The following is a 20,907-nucleotide window of genomic DNA, read 5'->3' on the forward strand; positions in this document are numbered from 1 at the left end:
GCGGGAGGTAGGTTGACAGCATGGTCTACCTAAGGTCTCTTCTGCCAAGAGGAGTTCGTGGAGTTGTTGCTAGCGCTAACCATGAGTTTAATCATCAGCGATTGATATTTTAGCACTAACAATTGAGTTTTATCACTAGCGATTGATGATATTGGCACAAATGGCTCCCCATAAGAAGTGGAGGTTTGGTCAGAGAAACCACTTTTTCTGTTCACTGGTTTTCAAGGCTCTTCCTAGCTCGACACATCAAAGCGCACCCAAAAATGACAGCTACGCTGTCAATAGGAGAAGTTCTACTTTGTTTCAGCTTTTTTTCTCTGAAGGCTTTTAAAAGCCAGGGATGATAGCTATATCCCTTTTAAATGGGTTCAGAACTTAAAATTTGCGAACAATCCGCCTGTTCCAAGTGTTCAGTCAGTAAAACAGAGCACATTAGTGAACAGCACAAAGTAGCAGCAGAAAAAAATAGAATCAAGGTTTCCACTTTTATCCAACTCAACCCAAAACCTCCCTCCTCTTTTCGCTCTGCCGCTACTGTCACTCAGTTTACCATCATGCATTATTTTCCTAAACAAACGGCTTGAACAGAGTATAGGACATGCGTTTCTCTTTCCACAGGAAGGTTTAAAAAAAGTCAGGGAGAAGTTTGACGGGGGTTTGGCATTAATAATAATTACTAGACCCCTTGCTGACTGGATTGCGTCACACGAGGCCTCATATTCTCCCGCAAGCAAAGGATCGCTCGTGCGGAAACGCTTATCCCTTTACTGCCTAGGGGAAATGCCAAATTTTTCTAAAATGAGAACGATGAACCTTTAGACTACGTATAATATATCATTTCAAAGGTGTTTTCAGGGGTATGCTATAACGACCCAAACAGGCGAGGAGAATGTAACTAAAAATACTGAGAAGTGTTCAAAGTGAAAAATAAAAAGGTTGAAAAAGTTTACGTTTGCCTCGTACATATGAGGTATCTACCACTAAACTACAGCTTAAATTGTAGCTCCTAGAGCATTGTTTGTTGTGAGATATCACCTTAACCATTACAGTATGTCGGAAACATGGAGACACCCCCACGCGAGAACAATTTCGTTACCCTTTGAAACCAGATACTTGTTTTGTTGGTACAGTAATTTGTTGATTGATGGACACGTGAAATTTAACTACAATAATCGCATGTACATAAGACTTTGATCAGTCCTTTTCTCGAAGCGAAGACTAGGTTGTATTAGTAGGTTTTACGATACAAGGTCAATTTTGTTATAGCAGGAAGAATTAATTAAACGAATCAATTGACAAATCAATACAAGTTTCTAAGTTTATGACACAGTAAAAAGACAAAAAGTTCCAAAAGTTGAAGGGTGGTATATCAAGTCCTACATTGGAGAGGGTTATGCTTTTATATCCTCAATATGCATCTTGTGCCATATGGCACTCTTGGGCATTAAAAGGAATCATTATACTGAGGGTCTGCTGACAGACTACAGGCTAGCAAACAATCCTTTACTTTATGTTTCTTGATTCCTTAGTTTTATTTGGATTTCGTTTCCAGATAAAATCACTATAAATTAATTAAGGTGATTTTAAAAATTTTTTGGATCCATGTATGACCAGCCTGACTTCTTCTGATGATGTGCCATTTCACATTTTTCCCGTCAAATTTTCTTATAATCCTAATAAATAATATTGTGGTCATCCAATGCACCCTAATATGTAAAAATCTTCATGATAATTGATTGTTGTGAGATATCGAGTCTTATATTGGAGGGGGCTATGCTTTTATGCCCTCAATATGCATCTTGTGCCATATGGCACTCTTTGGCATTAAAGGGATCATTATACTGAGGGTCTGCTGACAGACTACAGGCTAGCAAACAATCCTTTACTTTATGTTTCTTGATTCCTTACTTTTACTTTGAATTTCATTTCCAGATAAAATTATTAAAAATTGATTAAGGTGATTTTAAATTTTTTTGGATCCATGTATAACCAGCCTGACTTCTGTTAGAAACTGTACATTACGTTAATTATTCTCAATTTGATCGACATTTATAGGGGTTTTCATTTATTTATACATGACTAAGCAAACCTGTATGCAGCACGTGTTTTATCGTCCCATACATAGCTCTGTTCCACGTACTTACAACGGGACGTTGAGTGTGTTTTCTTCTAATAAGCCGAGAGTTGTGAGTGGGAGTCAACTGAAGCGTAGCGGCAAAATTGTTGAATCAAGCGAATAAATCGTGAGTTTATAGGGAAGCGTGGTACAGCTTTTTCACGTTTTCGACACAGTGGCGACCCTGCCAGGACAGCGTTGGAAATCATCGACAAACAAATTGCCGAACTTGAGAGTAAATTGAAGACGTTGAATTTTCGTTTGAAGTAGACAGGAGATGTCTTAAAGAAAGATGATCAAACGGCTTTTAAGAGACACAAAGTTTCCGTTGAGGCCCCAGTGACTACAGTAGTCAAGTTAAAGGCATGCCTTGAGGAACAGAAGTTCACGAACGGCGAGGACGATGAGGTAGTACAAGAATGGGCCGACGAGATCGACCAAGTTGTTAACGAAGGAGATGCCTGTATAGGCGAATTGGCAGAACGAATTGAACAAATCGACCGTAATCTATAACACGCAACGGTGCTCTACGAGCACAAAAGAGAAGTCGAACTAGAGAAAGAGAAAATGGTGCAACAAGAAGAAGCTATTAATCGAGCACATGCGGAGGAATTGGAATTTGAGAGGAAGAAGTTGGAGCTAAAACAAGCGCAAACGGAACCGCCGGAAAATGTGCACGTGCAAATGGCTAGCAACGTGGTGAGAATGCCCAAGCTCGTGATCACAAAATTTGACGGAACACCGCAAGATTGGCTTCGTTTTTGGGGACACTTCAAAAGTGAAATTGATGAATCCAGTGCCCCTGAAGTCACAACACTATTACTTAGCACTATTACTTATCTCTCTTGCTAGTGACGTCTCAATAAATCCTGGTCCCGTTGCACCGCCAAGTCTGTCTGTGAGAGATTTTACGCGGTTCAGAGGACTCAAGGTCTCCCATCTGAATATAAGAAGTGTTTATCCTAAACTGGACTCGTTGAAACTTTGGTTACTCAATCAGTCCTTAGATGTTTTTACAGTGTCGGAGACATGGCTCAAACCATCGATTACCGACTTCACAAAACAGGCAGTGGTACTATGGCCTATGTTCCTTATCGAATTAGACCCGATCTTGGCGCCTCTTTACCTGAATCTTGTGCCATCGAAGTCTCTCGAACGAAATGCAAGAAACTGATTATCTGAACAATCTACAGAGCACCTTATTTGAATCTGGGAACTTTTTTTCAAGATTTAAAAACATCTACGTCTTCTGTGCCTGAGAAGACCGAGCTTGTTCTTCTCGGGGATTTCAACATTTTTTATGCTCTGAGATGAATAATGATAAAGCCAAGAAGCGCAAACTTCTCCAGGTGACAAATATTTATCACCTAGACCAACTAATTAGTACACGAACAAGAATAACGGAAAGATCATCAACATTGATTGACTTATTGTTTACCAATAAGTCTCATCATGTTATTGACCGAGGCGTTATTCCATCATCTCCAAGCGACCATTGTTTGATCTTCTGTGTTATCAAATCAGGTGTTCCCAAGGCTCCAGGGAGAACACTTGAATATCGGTCATACAAGCATTATTCAAAGCAGGAATTTCTGAATGACTTGAGAGATATTGACTGGGACCGAGCACTAAACAAGGATGACATTGACTTCGCAGTCGATGATTGGAACAAACTTTTCACTCACGTTGCCGATAGTCATGCTCCGATAAGAAAATCAAGAATTAAAGGGGTCCGTTCTCCTTGATGAATGTAAGGCTAACTGAAGCTATGCACAAACGAGATCATTACCATCGTGAAGCCTTGTACAGTTACCTTTTACAATACCCTAATCCTCCCTCTTTTTTGTTACGGGGACGTTATATGGGGGGACAAGCACAATGACAGCATAATGTCAGAATTACAGATCCTACAGAATAAAGCTGCTAAAGTTCTGCTGGGGCCCCACCCTGAAGCTCGTCAACCGAAGCACTGACGAGTTTAGATCTCAAGTCACTCTCTGCAAGAAGGTTTTTTCATCGTTGCATTGCAATCCACAAGTGTCTGATTGGGGAAACTGATTTTAACTTTAATTTTATCAAAAACCAAACTGTCCATTCATATAACACAAGACGTTCCAATGATCTTCGTTTACCCCTTCCTCGAACTAACTGGGGTAAACAAAAATTTATCTATCGAGCTCTGAAAGACTGCAACAGTCTTCCAACTGATCTGAAAGAAACACATCTCTTATCTATTTTTAAATCCGAGCTGAAAACTTTTTTAAAAGATTTTGATTGATTTTAAACTTTGATATTTCGATCAGTTATCGATTCTAAGATTTTGACTCTTTTTCAATTTATTTATAAACATATTTTATTTCATTTTATTATTATTATCATTATTATTATTATTTTATCAATTAAGGTAATTAATTGTATTAATTAAATGAATTAGTTAATGAGAGCCCCCCTGAAAACCGCTGTGGCGAGTTGGGCTCCCTCGTTCAATATTATTATTATTATTATTATTATTATTAGAATTCTACATGCCCCAACGAGCGGTAATACGCGAGAATGCAGAATCAACCAAGTTACAAGTGGTACATGACGCCTCGTCCCATGCGTATGACGGTGTGCCATTCCTGAATGAGTGTTTACACACTGGTCCCCCATTACAGAATGAACTTTGGAATGTTATTATCCACAACAGATTCCATCCTATTGCAGTAGCCGGGGATATGCGCAAGAGCTTCCTACAGATACGTGTCAAGGAAGCCGAACGTGACGCACTGAGATTTCACTGGATGAAAGACAAATCGACTGAAGAGCTGGAAGTGTTAAGGTTTACGAGAGTGGTGTTTGGTCTTGCTCCTTCTCGTTTCCTACTCGATGCCGTGATACAACAACACCTGGAAAGTGTGCAATCTGAGTACCCAGGGACTGTTCAAGAAATCAAGAACAGTCTGTATGTAGATGATTTGATTACCGGAGATACTACTGTGGAAGGTGCGCAACAGCTCAAACATAATGCGGTAGAGATCTTTAATCGTGCAAAGTTCACCTTGCACAAATGGCACTCAAACGTGCCAGAACTAAAAGGCGACTACACAGATGATGAGCCTTCGTTTACTAAACAGCAGCTTGGTGCATCATCAGCTCGTGGAGAGTGCAAACTACTGGGACTCAAATGGGACAAAGGGGATGACACTTTATATGATTCATTCCCATCTTAGCCTGCTACATTGACCAAACGGGGCATCCTCGCCAACTTAGCGAAGATTTATGACCCGTTAGGATTTGTGTCGCCTGCAATGTTGGAGGGGAAACAAATCTATCGAGAGACCAGTGAGATAAAGTTGAGCTGGGATACCCCACTTCCCGAGGAGATTGCCAAACAGTGGCTAAAATGGGAGAAGAATGCATCGGATGATGTGTACTTTCCTCACACTCTTGTTCAGTACCAGGAACCGATCGACAACATTAAATTTCTTGCATTTGGTGATGCAAGTATTCATGGTGTGTTTGCTGCTGTGTATGCTGTGGTTACACAAGCGTCAGGCGTGACACAGGGTCTGATTGCCGCCAAATCCTGCCTCGCCAAGAAAAGTCTGACGATTCCTCGTTTGGAGCTCGTGTCAGGCCACATAACAGTCAACTTGACAACAAATGTGCGGGTTGCTCTAGAAGGCTTCAGTATGACGAAGGATATACAGTGCTGGCTCGACAGCACCGTAGCCCTACACTGGCTGAACGATGATGGGGAGTACCGCCAATTCGTAGCTAATCGGGTTAAAAAGATCCAGAGCCACCCGAACACGCAGTGGAGACATGTACCGACATCCGAAAACCCAGCTGACTAGGGGAGCCGAGGCGGCAGTGTGAATGAAGCGGAGCTATGGTGGAACGCTCCGCCGAGGTTGTCTGACCCATCTCAGTAACCTGCTGATATTGTGACAAAGGCGACAGATGACAGCAATGCAGAGAAGAAGGTTCAACGAGAACTTTTCGCGCTCGGTGTCGAAGCAAACAATGACTTTGACACTGTTCTCGAGAAGTTCGGCTTGCGTAAAGCCATGAGAATTTGTGCATGGATCTCGCGGTTCAATCACAATTCTTGTCACCCTTCCGAGAAGATCATAGGATCTCTTACGACCGAAGAAATTCAGCAACAAGAAAGGTCCTGGATCAAGCGAGCGTAGAGCCAAGGGGCAAAGACGGTCAAGTTTGCCCGTGACCAGGAACAATTGAATCTGCAACACCGATGGTGTATTGAGGACGCATTCAGGGTGAGCATCCGATTTACTTACCAGATTCGAATTCTTTCACAGCGGAAATAGTGAAGCAAGCGCACGAGACAACTCTCCATGGCGGAGTCAGCATGACTTTGGCTAAAGTACGAGAAAGATTCTGGGTGCCAAGGCTTCGACGGCTTGCCAAGAAAGTAGTGAGACACTGCTTTGGCTGCATGACCCACCACCAGGTGATGTGCCGAAGTCGCGTACTGAAGGGAGTACACCTTTTGATGTCATCGGGGTGGACTTAGCAGGACCAATCAAGTATGGTGGTAAGTGCAAGACAGAGGAGAAAGTCTACGTCGTACTATACTCCTGTTGTCTTACCCGCGGAATCTTCCTGAAAGTGCTACCCAGCCAAGAAACGGGCGAATTTATAAAGAGCTTTAAACGTCTGATCGCGAGAGGGGGTCGATCATCCCTTGTCTACTCAGACAAAGGTTCTACGTTCACAGCTGCGGCAAAGTGGCTGACGAAAGTGAAGGAGGATAAGAAGTTCCACTCATTCTTGAGTGATCAATCCATCATTTGGCGCTTTGATGCGAGTAGAGCGCCATGATGGGGAGGACACTTCGAAAGACTCGTTGGCTTATTCAAGTCTTCATTCTAAAGTCTGTAGGTCAGGGTCTACTAAGCTGGTACGAGCTCTGCGAGGTAGTCCTTGACATCGAAGTGTAGCTTAACCATCGACCTCTTAGTTACGTGGAGGATAACCCGCAATTCCCTACACTAACACCTAACTCCTTACTGTTTCTGAATGCTAACATTTTACCTGAGCCCGAGCCACATCTTCTCTAAGACCGCGACTTGAGGAAACGTGCGAAATTCTTGAAAGCTACCAAAGATACAATGTGGCGTCGTTGGACCACGGAATACCTTAGAGCTTTTGAGAGAGGGGCATCAACTTAAACATAACACCAAACCAAACAGCTTGTCCGCAGGAGATGTTGTTATCATTAAGTCTGATGAGCGAAACCGAAGTCAATGGCCCATGGGGGTAGTAGGAGACTTATTTACTGGACGAGATGGTGTTGTTAGGGCAGCGAAATTAAGAGCAGACAGAGGATTCATGGAACGCCCAATCCAACATCTCTACCCATTGGAGTTGTCGTGCGACAGAAACCCTACGCCTTGTAATGACACACCTTTGAACCGAACTGCAGTGGAGTTCCGGTCGCGACGAGATGCTGATGTGGCAGCACGTCAGCAAATACAGGACATTGTAGAGGAAGACACTTGAATGTGGTTACCAAAGAAACATTTTTATACTTATTTCTTGTTGTGTTATAGAGTCAGTTCCACTTGCATATGCATTGTTCCCAAGTCATATGGAGGAGAGTGTTGGAAACTGTACGATAAGTTAATTATTCTCAATTTGATTGACATTTACAGGGGACTTCGTTTATTTATACATGACTAAGCAAACCTGTATGCAGCACGTGTTTTATCGTCACATATGTGGCTCTGTTCCACGTACTTACAACGGGACGTTGAGTTTGTTTTCTTCTAATAAGCCGAGAGTTGTCCTAAAAGCAGTACAATGCTTATCGTTAATAAACTTAATTAAGCCCACCACAGTCTATATCCTAGCTTACCACTGACACAATCTCATTGCTGTTTCCACAGTTCCTTGGAATAAGCGATCTTCTGCAGTCACTCTCTCTCGGTATAGCTTTCTATGCAGTTGTCGCTCCAACAACAACAACTACCCTGACTACCACATACGCGAGTCTTAATAGATATATGTATATTCACAAAATGTTCTGGAACATTTCAGAAGCTTACAAAGTCAGACGACTGCAAGGCAGGAGTCTGATTTGTAATCACAAGTATGATTAATACTTAATAATTAATTAATTAATTAATAATTGTCCGACTCACCAGAAGCTCAAGCGATAGTTCCCAGGGCCCCACATCAGTACCATGAGAATAGTAAATAAAGTACACAACTCTGTCTCCACCATCTTGAATTGGTAAAAGGGGACCGAGGGAAGAGGTCAGCAAATCTACGTCACTTGCAGGTGATACATATACAGCCGTGTGATCAGGACCTAAGGCAGTTAGAAGTCAGACACTAGTGAGATATGAATACATGATAATGTAAGGAGAAATTAGATGCTGGTCACTTCAAGGGGTCAAAGGGTTAAAAGAGGGAGGCGAGCGTGGCCTAGTGGTTAGGGCGCTGCACTTGTAAGCCGGAGGTTCCGGGTTCAAGTCCTCCTCCCTGCCACTATGTTGATTTGTCTTCGGTGGCCCCGAATTCAACTCCTGCACGCTTTGTAAATAGCCAACTGGTCTGCCTCCTACCAGTTGGGGTTTTTAACGAGTTTCTGTTCATTTACGATATTTGTTTCCTCATTTACAGTGTCCCCAATTAGCACAGCAGTGCTAAATACGCTGACACTTAAATAAAGTTATTATTATTATTTATTTAAGAGAGAAACCTGACCTGATATTGAGAATTTAAATGAGTAAACTTGATCCTGTTTCTTCCTATGTAGCAATTTCACTTCCATTGGAGATGTTTTGACTTGAGGTGGAGGACCAGGGAGATACCAAGATTTTGTGATTGCAAAGACATCACCTCACAGTTAGACAGAGTTATAAATTGAACTAAACAGTAGTTTTAAATTTTCAGAACAGCAATCAAATAAAATCAGATTTAGGTTAATAATACATGGTCCCCATTTTTTAACCAGTTGATTAATTAAGCAAAATCGGATTATGATGACGTACAAGCTCTGAAAATCTGAGCACATAGAGCTAACTTTTTGCCATAATATTTCTTTGCCATTTTCTACTGACCCCTCACTTTCCAGGCAAGGCTGTGTATTTTCTGCCCAACTTGCCTGGTATATTAGGTACCAAAGCGTGACAGCTTGCATTCTTTTGAATACTTTCCTTTGATGAAATCCCAGTGAATTGGCCATGCAATGAATAACCAGAGACTAATAGATGAACACTGAACGAGTAAGTACCACATACTGCACAAGATGCCTCTGTGGTAAGTAATAAGGAAAACCTCCATAAACTCCATCCTGAGGTGCAGGCAAAGCCTTCTTAAACATGGGTATATCACTGAATGGCTGTATGCCAAAATAGTCCAGTGGAGTGATCCAGGCACCTGCATCTTGTTAAAACACTTCACCAGCATTATTGTAAAATGTTCTTGATGTGTGCTGCATGTAGAAAAAAAGTTGATGAGAGGTTTGACTGAAAAATCTTTTGGTTTGTGTCATCAATTGTATGAATGTATCCACTAATCAATGCTCTTACTAATAAATGGTGGTGAAAATGTACTCTCCCGTATGATTTTAGAACCCTCCAAAAAATACTGACATATGCTGAAGGCTTGAATAATTAAAATGCAAGCATGCATGGTATCAGGGCTTTGCAACTTGCATTTTTAACAGAACCTAGCTAGGGAGGTTGAGACATGTTTGAAAAAAAAAAGGCCTCCTGTTTGAAGTTCTTTCAAGGTCAACTTTAACAAGGTTTGAAATTTTACATTTTTACAGTATAAGCAGCAAATTAACAAAAACAGTGAAAAAGATTAAATCACTGGAATTAACCCTTAATGCCTCTGAATGTCTGGTTTCTAATTTCTCCTCACAGTATCAGCCATGAATCAAAAGTTTAGGTTATGAGAATTAAAGAGATGATCATGAATTGGACAAGGTCTTGATTGTCAAACAAATTCTCCTTGTCTGTACTATTAATAGGAAATGCAAAGAGATCTGGTGCAAAGGGTTAAACTTCTTCTGTTGAGAAGCTCTCATCTGGATACAACTTTTGTCTGCTCATTCTGATCACCTCAGTCTGGAGACTGGTATGCTAATTAATTGTTCACATTGTCTTGTTGCCACCAACATTACAATCCTGCAGGATAAAGACACTTGCGAGAAAAAAAAGAGTTGGTGTAACTAATAATTGAATGAATATCTTGGTACCTGCGAGAAAACCCTTATAGGGCACTGACTGATAGCTGAGTAAGGAAATGATAGTCCTGAGAGCGATACAAACAGAAGAAATATTGCTGGAAGCTTGAAGTTTCCCAGAACCAACAGTGCTAACCTGAAGAAAGGGGAAAAAAGTAAAATTTAATATGGCATTGAGCTTATCAGAACTTTTGTGGGAGATGCGGAGGCCAAATAGTTATTGTGCTGGACTCTGAGAATAGGAGAAGGCCCGATTTAGGGAATATGGAAGCATAGTTAATCGAGGGGACCCCTCGATTAACTATGATGGAAGGGCCTCAGTGGTGGTTGCATCCCTATCGACTGAACTGACCTCTTCGTCATAACCTCGAATATTACGCTTTACATCCAGGAATGCAGCAGAAAAAATTGTTTCGTATTTAGTGGAAACATTTCTTATTAATGCCAATAACAATTTCTGCGTAAAACGTCAGCAATCTTGAACATGATTATGCTGCTTGTTAGCAATTGAAACCAAGCTGCGCATATTCAGCATGGAGCTCCGACAGGTGTTCTCCGGGGCTATCGATTTTGAACTGTTTTGAACCCCTCGCTTGCGAGATAGAAGGTTTTCCTTCTCAGAAAATAGCACTAAAAACATGTTTGACGTGGCTTTAAGTAGTGCTGGAGCAACTATTGCCCTTGCTACATCATTTGACGAAAATCATCCACCAGAAAATATCATTGATGGGTAAGTATTTTACGTTCAGTGAAGATCTTGGAAATCATTCTAAGTTTCCAACGAGCAGAGATTTCGATGAGGACAATTAAGATAATTCAAGACTACCTTCAATTTATCTGAAACCCATTGGTACTACGCTTTGTGGAATTACTTAACTGATTGACCAAGACATGATCATTCTACTATCGTGAACATTATCACGGTAGTAGTTGTCATGGTAACACTGATAGCTGGCCACGGAATGTTCATGATCTGTTTAACAATTGGTTCACACATCAGCGTGCGTTCATTGAGATATGAAGCACGCGGGAAGTTTGGAGAGCACGAAAGATGCGTAAGAGTTGCTTGAGGCGTAGCCGAGAGCAACTCTAGCTTCTTGAATGCTCTCCAAACTTCCCAAGTGCTTCATATCTCGATGAACGCACAGCTGACGTATGAACAGTTTTGTCCTTTATGACGCGAGAGAGCAAGATAGTGAGTCTGAGTCCAGTAAGCTTCTTTGAACACAAACTTTAATCACTTGAGAGGCAGGTTACCTTTAGAGCTAACGAAACAACAACAACGCGATAGCGACTCTCTTATTATATAATATGTTTTTTTCCGTGTAACCCGAGAACTGACACGTGAGTAGTCCGAAGTGATTACATAACCAGTCCAGAAAGTTACATAACAGTTGAGAGTTACATAAGAAAGAAAAAGCAAACGTTGATGTCCGGAAGGTTTTTTTTTGCATATCATAACATCTTTCCCTTTTTCCTATTTTTCTTTTTTTTTTTTTTTAACTATAACTCAATGTCAAACTTTTTAGGTGGCTTGATCAATCGTCCATGTCGTGTCCGTATTTCAGTTGTAGTAGCTTCGTGAGGTGGTCTTGCACTCAGCTCTGTTTGAGGTGTTGGGGGTAGTTGAGATCTTGGAGGGGACATGGATGTTCCTACTTGAGAACTTGCTGGAGGGGGTTGGTCCTGTTCCTGCAGATTGTCTGGAACGGTCAGGTCATCTTCGTCCATTTTGAAGGGGGTTTCTTGAAGTGGTTCCATGGTAGAACGCAACTGCTTGCGATTACGCCTGTAGGATCTACCATTGACTTCAACCTTGTAACTGCGAGATGCCACTTTAGAAGAAACAACTGCTTTTGACCACTTTGTTCCTCCAGGCATCTTCATGCGCACTATGTCACCTGATTTGAGTTCTGAGAGTTGTTTAGCATGTTGGTCGAAATGTTTCGCTTGCTTGACACGATCCCTTTTGAGAAGATCACTAACTGTTTGGTCAGTCTTGAGTAAAGACTCTGAGAAGGGTAGAAGTGTCTTAGTTCGGCGACCAAAAAGTCGTTGGCACGGAGACATACCTGTCGCAGCAGTGGGGGTGTTGTGGTGATCCAATAAACCAAGATATGGATCGGATTGAGACAGAAGAGCTTTCTTCATTAAAGTCTTGCAGGTTTTGACTGCGCTTTCGGCCATCCCATTAGCTTGTGGATAGTGTGGTGAGGTGGTGATATGAGTGAACTTCCACGTTACTGCAAATCTTCGGAACTCTGAGGATGAGTACTGAGGACCGTTGTCAGAAACTACGTAATCGGGTACCCCATGTCGCGAAAAATGCATCTTCAGCTTGTGAACGACTGTCTGGGACGTAGTATCGGCAAGATGATCCAGCTCGATAAAGTTGCTGTAGTAATCAACTAATACGAGGTAGTTTCGGTTCTCGAAGGTAAACAAATCTGTTCCAACTCGTTGCCATGGCCTGTCAGGAACTGGGTGAGGCTGAAGAGGTTCACTGGCTTGTTCAGGTCTCACACTTTGGCATATAGAGCATTTATCAATACGATTCTTGAGTTGTGCAGACATTCCTGGCCAGAAGAAAACCTCTCTGGCCCTTCGAAGGCATGCTTGGAGTCCCTGATGGGACTTGTGTGTTTCCTCTATCATGTCACGGCGAAGGCTCTCTGGGACAACGATCTTCGTTCCTTTGAAAACTAGGCCATCTTGGAGCGTCATTTCATCTCGGTATTTGAAGAAAAGCTGTGCGCTTGTAGGTACCATGGAAGTTTTTGTAGGCCAGCCAGCGCGTATGACTTGTGACAACGCTAGTAAAGATTCATCCTTGGCCGTTTCCACTTGAAACTTGGCAAGTGTCGACTCTGATATCGATAAGTCTTCAACAAAGTTGACAGTTTCTAGATCTTTATAGCAGGATGAGGTGCTAGCATTTGGTACCTTTGACTGCTTAGGTAGAACGCGAGAAAGTGCGTCAGCGATGTACATCTCTTTGCCTGGCTTGTAAGTGAGATTCAGGTCAAATCTTTGAAGACGTAGCATCATACGCTGTAATCTCTTAGAAGCTGTATTGATTGGCGTCTTCTGTATAGCAATCAGTGGCTTGTGATCTGTTTCGACTGTGACGTGCTTGCCATAAATGTAATGCTCGAAGTGCTCACAAGAGAATACAACAGCTAAGAGCTCCTTCTCAATCTGTGCGTAATTTTGCTCTGTCGACGTCAGTGCCCTGTTGGCGTAGTGAACTGGCTGTCCTTCCTGAAGTAGAGTTGCGCCAATGCCATACTGTGAGGCATCGCACTGTATAGTGACATTCTTACTCACGTCAAAGTACTGTAGGACTGGGGCTTTAGTGATGAGCTCTTTTATCTCCTTAAAGGCTTTATCTTGGGGGTGTTGCCAATGCCATTCTATTTCCTTCTTTTCCAACTGTCTTAAGGGCTGTGATGCTGTAGACAGATGTTGGCAGAATTTCGCCAGATACTGCACCATTCCCAGAAACGTTCTGAGTTCAGCGAGATTGGTAGGCACCGGATAGTCCACTATAGCTTGTACCTTTAACGGGTCAGGTTTTAGACCTTCCGCTGTAAGGAGGTGTCCTATGAAAGGAACTTGTGACTGTCGAAGTTTCAACTTCTCGCTGTTGAGAGTGAGGTTTCTTTCTCTTGCGCGACTGAGGAAAGCCTTGAGATTCTGATCATGGTTGGCAATTGCAGCTTCATTAGAGTCTCCAAAACCGCAAACTAGGAAATCATCGGCGATGACTTCAACACCTGCGAGTCCTTCTACTAGCTCGTGCATTCGTTGTTGCCATACTTCTGGGGCTGAGTTTATTCCGAATGGCATTCTGAGCCATCGATAGCGACCAAAAGGTGTGTTCATGGTTGTCAAGTAACTACTCTTTCCATCAAGTTGTACCTGCCAGAATCCACATTTGGCATCTAACACGCTAAAGACTTTAGCACCACTAAGGCGAGTTGCTACTTCCTCAATAGTTGGAAGTGGATAATGCGAGCGTTTCACTGCGCGGTTGAGATCTCGAGGATCCAGACATACTCGTATTTTCCCGTTAGATTTCTTCACTATGACAAGGCTAGAGACCCATGATGTCGGTTCAACTACCTTGGCGAGGATACCACTCTTCACCATGTTATCCAGCTCTAACTTGAGGGTATCTCGAAGTGGGACTGGCACTTTACGAGGGGGATGTACCACCGGGCGGAAACCTTCGTCCACTTGAATGGAATAGGTTCCTTCAAGGCAGCCAATTCCAGTGAAGATATCGGTAAATTCATATAGGATAGGATCACTTCTAACATTTGACGAGACGTCAATTCTTTCGTCGTGAATCGCATTTACGTCAGCATCCAAGATTTTGACCAGGTTCATCTTTTCACACGTCGTTCGACAGAGGAGGGGTGTCAAATCTTGCTTCACAATGTGATAAAGAACTCCATATTTTCTTCCTTTCCGTTCAGTTAGTAGGCGGATTTGACCAAGTGGCCAGACTACAGTCTTGTTGTGCATGATGAGCCTTGTAAACGACTGTTCAAGGTTTGTACACTGTTTGTCTCCTGTAGCCCGGATGTAGGCACTTTTGGGGAGAATATTACATGAAGCACCTGTATCAATCTGAAGTTGTACTTGGGCATTATTGTTAAGGCACGCCGTTACATAAGCTGATGTGGGGGAGGGTTTGTGGCTGTAGATTTCACAATCTTGTACGTGATTGACAGAGCGAGAGTGGCATTTTTTTGCAAAGTGTCCGTCTCTGCCACATTTGGTGCATTTCTTGCCAACTGCTGGACAAGCTGACTTTTTCATCTCGTGAACAGTACCACAAAACTTGCATTCTCGTGTGTATACATTGTCGGGGTTACCAGAACTTTTCCCTCTTGACTTCCACGGAGGAGTCCGCTTCTTACCTGAAGTGTGTTTATGCGGTGTTGTATCCTCAGTCTGGGTCTTAGGCGGTTTCGTTTTCTTGGCTTTTACCCTATTCACATTGGCTTCTTCAGTTGTCATGTCTAAAGCGCGTATATCAGTTAGCTCTTGTGTTCGCAGGATATCCAACGCGTTATCCAAAGTGAGATCTTTCTTCTCTAAAAGTTTCTTGCGTGACCGATCATTCTTGACTCCAAGGATGAGGCGGTCTCTTATCAAGCTGTCTCTTAGGGTTAGGAACCCACAGTGTTCAGAAAGGCGCATCAGTGCTGTGCAATATTGATCGACACTTTCTCCTGGTTCTTGCTCTCTCTTGTTGAAGAGGTACCGTTCATACGTCTGATTTCGCTGCGGCAAACAACGAGATTCAAATTTAGCCAGGACGTCATCAATATTGTCAGCGCTTTCGTCTTCAGCGAAGGTAAAGGTGTCAAACAATTGGACTCCTTCTCTTCCAACGATGTTAAGAAAATGAGCAACACGGACTGGGCCGTCCTTTTGACTTATCCCAGCCGCCCGTTCATAGATTTGCCATGCTCTCTTAAAGTGTAACCAGTTATCGCCTCTACGTGACCTGTCTTCGAGATTAAGAGGATCTGGAGGTTTGGCTAGCGGTACTGTGGTGGTATAGATCGGTGCAGCAGCCGATGAACCAGAAGGTTGCTGACTAGCAGAGGTCGAGGTCATGACCAATATAAAATAAACTTCCACCAACAACAACAAAGCTCGTGAAATGTGATCCCACTCCTGACACCAAGTTTTGTCCTTTATGACGCGAGAGAGCAAGATAGTGAGTCTGAGTCCAGTAAGCTTCTTTGAACACAAACTTTAATCACTTGAGAGGCAGGTTACCTTTAGAGCTAACGAAACAACAACAACGCGATAGCGACTCTCTTATTATATAATATGTTTTTTTCCGTGTAACCCGAGAACTGACACGTGAGTAGTCCGAAGTGATTACATAACCAGTCCAGAAAGTTACATAACAGTTGAGAGTTACATAAGAAAGAAAAAGCAAACGTTGATGTCCGGAAGGTTTTTTTTTGCATATCATAACATGAACCAATTGTTTTATAACATTTTCAACCCAAGGCAAACTTTTTTTCTCGAGGGATTTGTTTGCTTACGTCATGAGCGTGCACAATAGGAATATAAAGCATGCTCGCACAATTGAATTTGATTAGACAAATTTACTAGCTATGTTATAATTATTCTTGAAGACTAAGATTTAAGAAAAGAAAGTTATAAGGAGTGATGCAACATTTGTTAGTGCTTGCTTTTATCTTTACCTGGTAATGCCAAAGAAAAGTTGAAAATTAATTACATTAGCACCCTGCAAACTCGAACTCAGAAAATGGATTTAGTCAGGTGATAGTTAATGACAGGAAAATTGGGGTCAAATCCAGGGAAAATTGGATCTTCTTTGAGTTAGCAATGGGTTTGAGTAACTTGGTTTCAAGTTAGCAGGGTTCTACTTTATTATAGTATGTTTCAGCAATAAATAAATGAAAAACTCCAAGGCAAGGCAAGGCATGAGCATGAGCCTTCAATCAGTTCATGGCTGAAAGGCTTGTTTAGAGTCAAATTAAGTTCCTATCTAGAAGTCTTATGGCCAAAGTGAGAGGTCATGCAAAGAGTCTTTGTATTTCTGTGAGTCTCAAATTTTACCATCTGCGACTCCTATGGCTGCATCCTGATCAGCCAAACCAGAATTTGTTGTCTTTTATTTTGCTCCACAGAAGTCTTGATACTTTCTGCCCAACAACTGGAATGTTTCCTCAAGAATTCATCATCACTTTCAGTGCATTAATGAGCATTGGAAATATTAAATTTCTATCTTCAAATTGTGAGGATGATGGTGGATGATCTTGAAATGATGTTTAGTGTAATGTAACAGGGGCATTATCAATTCAGTGATTTTTTAGTTTTTCTTTTTTCATAACAAAAAATAACTCTATGTAAGTGAGTAGAAGGGTATGTTGCTTGCGCCAATCAGATCCTTGCATTAGGCTATGTATCTTGATTGCCGCATAAGGGTATGTATCTCTGTATCTCACATCAATCAGATCACAGAATTTGGATATCTTGTACCAATCATGGCTTTTTTTGCAAACAATGTCTTGGAATTGGGGGGCTGTGCACAAATGTACGTTAACCAAAAATTCTGGGCTCATTTGATAAGTGCAATGGTTTGTGGCCTTTGTTAGATCCTCATTGAAAGGTAGAGATTTCTCGGGATATGAAAGGTTTCCATTTAACTTTTTGCATCATTTTAAAGTTAAAACATGTTTTTCCACTCCTTTACTTACAATGCACTTGCCAAACACATACCATGAAAACAATGTCCAAAGTCCAATCTCAACATGCTCGATCATTGCACTACGTGAACATTAGACAATGTTTCATGTGCTTGAATTGTACTCCACCAATCAAATTCCATTTTGCCACACAAGACTTTGCTCCATCACATGTCATTTCCTGGTAAACAACCTGCATTTTATCGCATATAGTAATCACATTGTCTAACCCCACTGAAAAAATTCACATGGAACAAAATGCTCCTGATAGTGAATTTTCTATGCAACTCTCCTGCATTTTTACTTTTTCTTTAAAAAAAAACTCTGCTTTAAGCTACCTTGGACTTAACCCAAGTGCATGTTAATTCTTTGTAAGCAACCTGCATTTTATCATGCATTCCACGCACAGAGGGCAAAGTCCAGTAAGGCAACAACAAATCAAGGAGCCCCCCTTTGAAATGTTATCCTTTTTTCTTGGTCAATGTATCTTCAATCATTTGAGATCAAAATATATCTTTGGTTGGGATATATTAGGGATACAACAGAGTTTCAGTTTGCTTTTCACAGTAAACTTATGTAGAATTATATTTTTGAGGTAACAGACTGCAAACGAATAATTTTGATTTTCTCTCTGATAAAGGAACAGCAGGAAGCATAGTCCCTTTTGCAACTGTTATTTGGTCTTGTCATGCAAACTGCTCTCTCTTCAATGAGAAATAGATGGTGTTGTGTAACAACACCAAACAATGGGTGTGAAGGAGACAGCAATAAATGTGGCACCGCTGCATTCTATTTTTGTCTCGAAGTATTTAGACCATGGAAACAATAGACCAAAAACTACTTGTGTGAGTTCAGGTAAATTTTTTTCTTTCTCTTATGGTGAAGTTATGCAATATTTTATTTCTTTTGAAAGTTATGTTCTTTTCCTGTTATAAAAATGAAAACATTAGCTACACAAAGTATCCCATGTCAACCTACCCCACCAAAAAAATAACTCTTGCATGCTATGTATGCCTATGTATTATTACAGGAGCTGCATCACTGTTTTTGTGCCACATTGTGAAAACTTTAAATATATATTTTTTTAATGTCAGTGATGTAAAAAATTGAGAAAAGTCTTTGTGAGGAGTCAGGTGTGAGTTACCAGCTCCTAAGAAACCAGGAGCTTCAAGGTTTTGTAGCATATGTGAATTTTTATTTGCAGTTAAAAGCCTCTGCATTGAGAAAAGCACAAAAACGTAACTAGTAGACTTTGAACCTCTTGTGGACAAAGGTAAAAGAAGCCATAGATATGTTATAGAAAATGTTGCTGTTCATCCTGGTTACTTAAAGGTAAATGGATATTTAATTGTTTGTCTCGCGATGTAAAGTAAGGCCACCATGATTTATTATACAGTTGACAGCCTGACTTTACTTCTTGAGACAATAAACATCTAGTATAAAGCTACAGTTAGGTTATTGCATAGCCCTTGGGGCTCTTCTGCCTTAAAAAAATTTAAAATATAGTCAGGACCTTTCACAGGAAAAAGATTAAAAATTTAATCAGAAAAAAATGACCAACATGATAACAAAATAATTAAAAAAAGTTTAAACAAGTTGACATTCAGTCAAATAATCCTCTGACTTTGATAACTGACAGCACAGTACAGAACACATTGACGTGGCCCAGGCCTGACTGATTATTGGGTGTGGTTGACTGTACAGTTTAAGACTGACAAATTCAATGAACATACTTGCAATTTATTAATAATGTGTAATTGTTATCTGTGGCAGAGTATGAACATTTAGAGGGCCGGATGCAGAGAGATGAGATCAAGGTAAGTATCTGGAATTCAGGAAATTGCCTCATTGGTGATTTAACATTGTTGTTTTGGAAAAAATCTGGGCGATAACCTCTGAGTATGAATGCAGGTAAGGTTTAAATGGCCCCCCCTCCTGTATGGATGACAGTCAAATGCCCATGGATTCCTCAAGGGGGGTGGGGGGGGGTTGTTGAAACTTAGAATTGATCAGTGTGTAAAAATACAAATATTCAGTCCAAATGGTGAATGTAGGGCTGTTACATTTTAGTATTATTTGTATGTTTTTTCCTTTGTAGATTCCTGTTACATCAGCATGTCATCTGAGATTTCTTATCAAAAGTGGACTTGATCATTTTGTTTCCATTCATAATGTCAGTGTTGATGGCACAGCTGTGCACTGAACTTCAGTCTCTACATTCAAACAAGCTGTGTATATAAGGAAATACTTGTGCGTAAATGAAGTAAATAATTATAGTAATCTGTTGGCAGAAGGGTGTTGACTTAGGGTTACAGTTCTATATGGATATACTGTAAAATCTAGTGGTGGTTGTCACTTTCCATTGGGAAAACTTGGTTTAACACTAGGTATTGAGTTTATGTCCCCTCTGAAACCCCCTCCCCCCCCCTCCTTCACAAAAGTTTCTTCAGTCTTTGATTATTGTCACCGACAAGTTTTTGTATAAAATATTTTCCCCATGTGTTAAGACATGATTAAGTTATTAGACGATATTACTGTGACCTTCATCCTGACGAATCCTTACTGCAATTTAGATATTTAAAAACAGAACAGAACAGAAAAAAGAGGCGGAAGAAGAAAGCGAAATAATAAACCCTTTTTCGTGGACAACATAGTTGTAATAATTTTGTCCACTGCAGGGAAAAGAGAATACTTTTGTTTATTTATTTAATAATTAAGGACAATCACAATTATTGAAGTGAAGGTTGAAGCAAACAGAACTGTCACTATGGAAAACAGACCATTAACAGTCCCATAGAAGTGGGCCAAACTCTGGAAGTCAGTTATTTTCTGCTCAGCAAAGGAGTTGGTTAAAAGTTCCACACTTTACCATGAATGTAACAGCAAGTGTATTCGTCGTTCTAAAAGCACCGCGTGAAGTGCATTCCTCGTTCTAAAAGCTCCGCGCGAAGGGCACAGTCAACAAGAGTATTCCTCGTTCCACAAAAAAAACACACTTTGCGATGTGCTTAAAAAACAAAAGTATTCTTCGTTCTAAAAGCACCGCGCCGGAGGGCTGGGAGGAATAAATTGATCTAATTCCTGCCTTCCTTGGCGGAATTCGTAAAGAATTTCATTTTAAAAAGAAAATTTGTCTTCTACAATTTGTTATAAATTGAAACGTCTACGCACATTTAAAGAGTAATGATGGATTTATTGGGATGAAAACGCAACTTTGTTTAAGGAAAAGGATGGACAGTTTTATTGTTATCAAATAACAACCAAAAGTAACGTGGGCTCTGTTTCAATTGAACGCAAGACTAAAGAGCGGACTTAAACGACGCACGTGTCGGAACACT

The 20,907-nt window shown here is 41.0% G+C and overlaps 2 protein-coding genes and 1 pseudogene across 3 annotated transcripts; all 3 read left to right on the plus strand.

Moving 5' to 3' along the window:
* The first annotated feature begins 4,641 nt into the window (after nucleotides 1-4,641).
* Nucleotides 4,642-5,328, plus strand: LOC149037526 (uncharacterized). The gene has a single exon (XM_089186340.1). It carries the CDS (start codon nucleotides 4,642-4,644, stop codon nucleotides 5,326-5,328), a length of 687 nt encoding a protein of 228 aa, XP_089042466.1.
* A 78-nt stretch (nucleotides 5,329-5,406) lies between these two features.
* On the plus strand, nucleotides 5,407-5,955 carry LOC149037527 (uncharacterized). Its single transcript, XM_089186341.1, has one exon. It carries the CDS (start codon nucleotides 5,407-5,409, stop codon nucleotides 5,953-5,955), a length of 549 nt encoding a protein of 182 aa, XP_089042467.1.
* Nucleotides 5,956-10,882: 4,927 nt separating this feature from the next.
* On the plus strand, nucleotides 10,883-19,912 carry LOC113664472 (intraflagellar transport protein 25 homolog; annotated as a pseudogene). Its single transcript, XR_016181189.1, has 5 exons — nucleotides 10,883-11,055; nucleotides 17,012-17,118; nucleotides 18,774-18,842; nucleotides 19,343-19,386; nucleotides 19,668-19,912. The product of XR_016181189.1 is annotated as an intraflagellar transport protein 25 homolog (transcript).
* The last annotated feature ends 995 nt before the right edge of the window (nucleotides 19,913-20,907 follow it).

The sequence above is a fragment of the Pocillopora damicornis genome, chromosome 11, assembly GCF_964200805.1.
Source record: "Pocillopora damicornis chromosome 11, jaPocDami1.2, whole genome shotgun sequence".
Taxonomy (NCBI): Eukaryota; Metazoa; Cnidaria; class Anthozoa; order Scleractinia; family Pocilloporidae; genus Pocillopora; species Pocillopora damicornis.

Excerpts from the sequence above, each read along its gene's own strand:
- LOC149037527 (XM_089186341.1), top strand. The coding sequence starts at position 5,407 with ATGTTGGAGGGGAAACAAATCTATCGAGAGACCAGTGAGATAAAGTTG.
- LOC149037526 (XM_089186340.1), top strand. The coding sequence starts at position 4,642 with ATGCCCCAACGAGCGGTAATACGCGAGAATGCAGAATCAACCAAGTTA.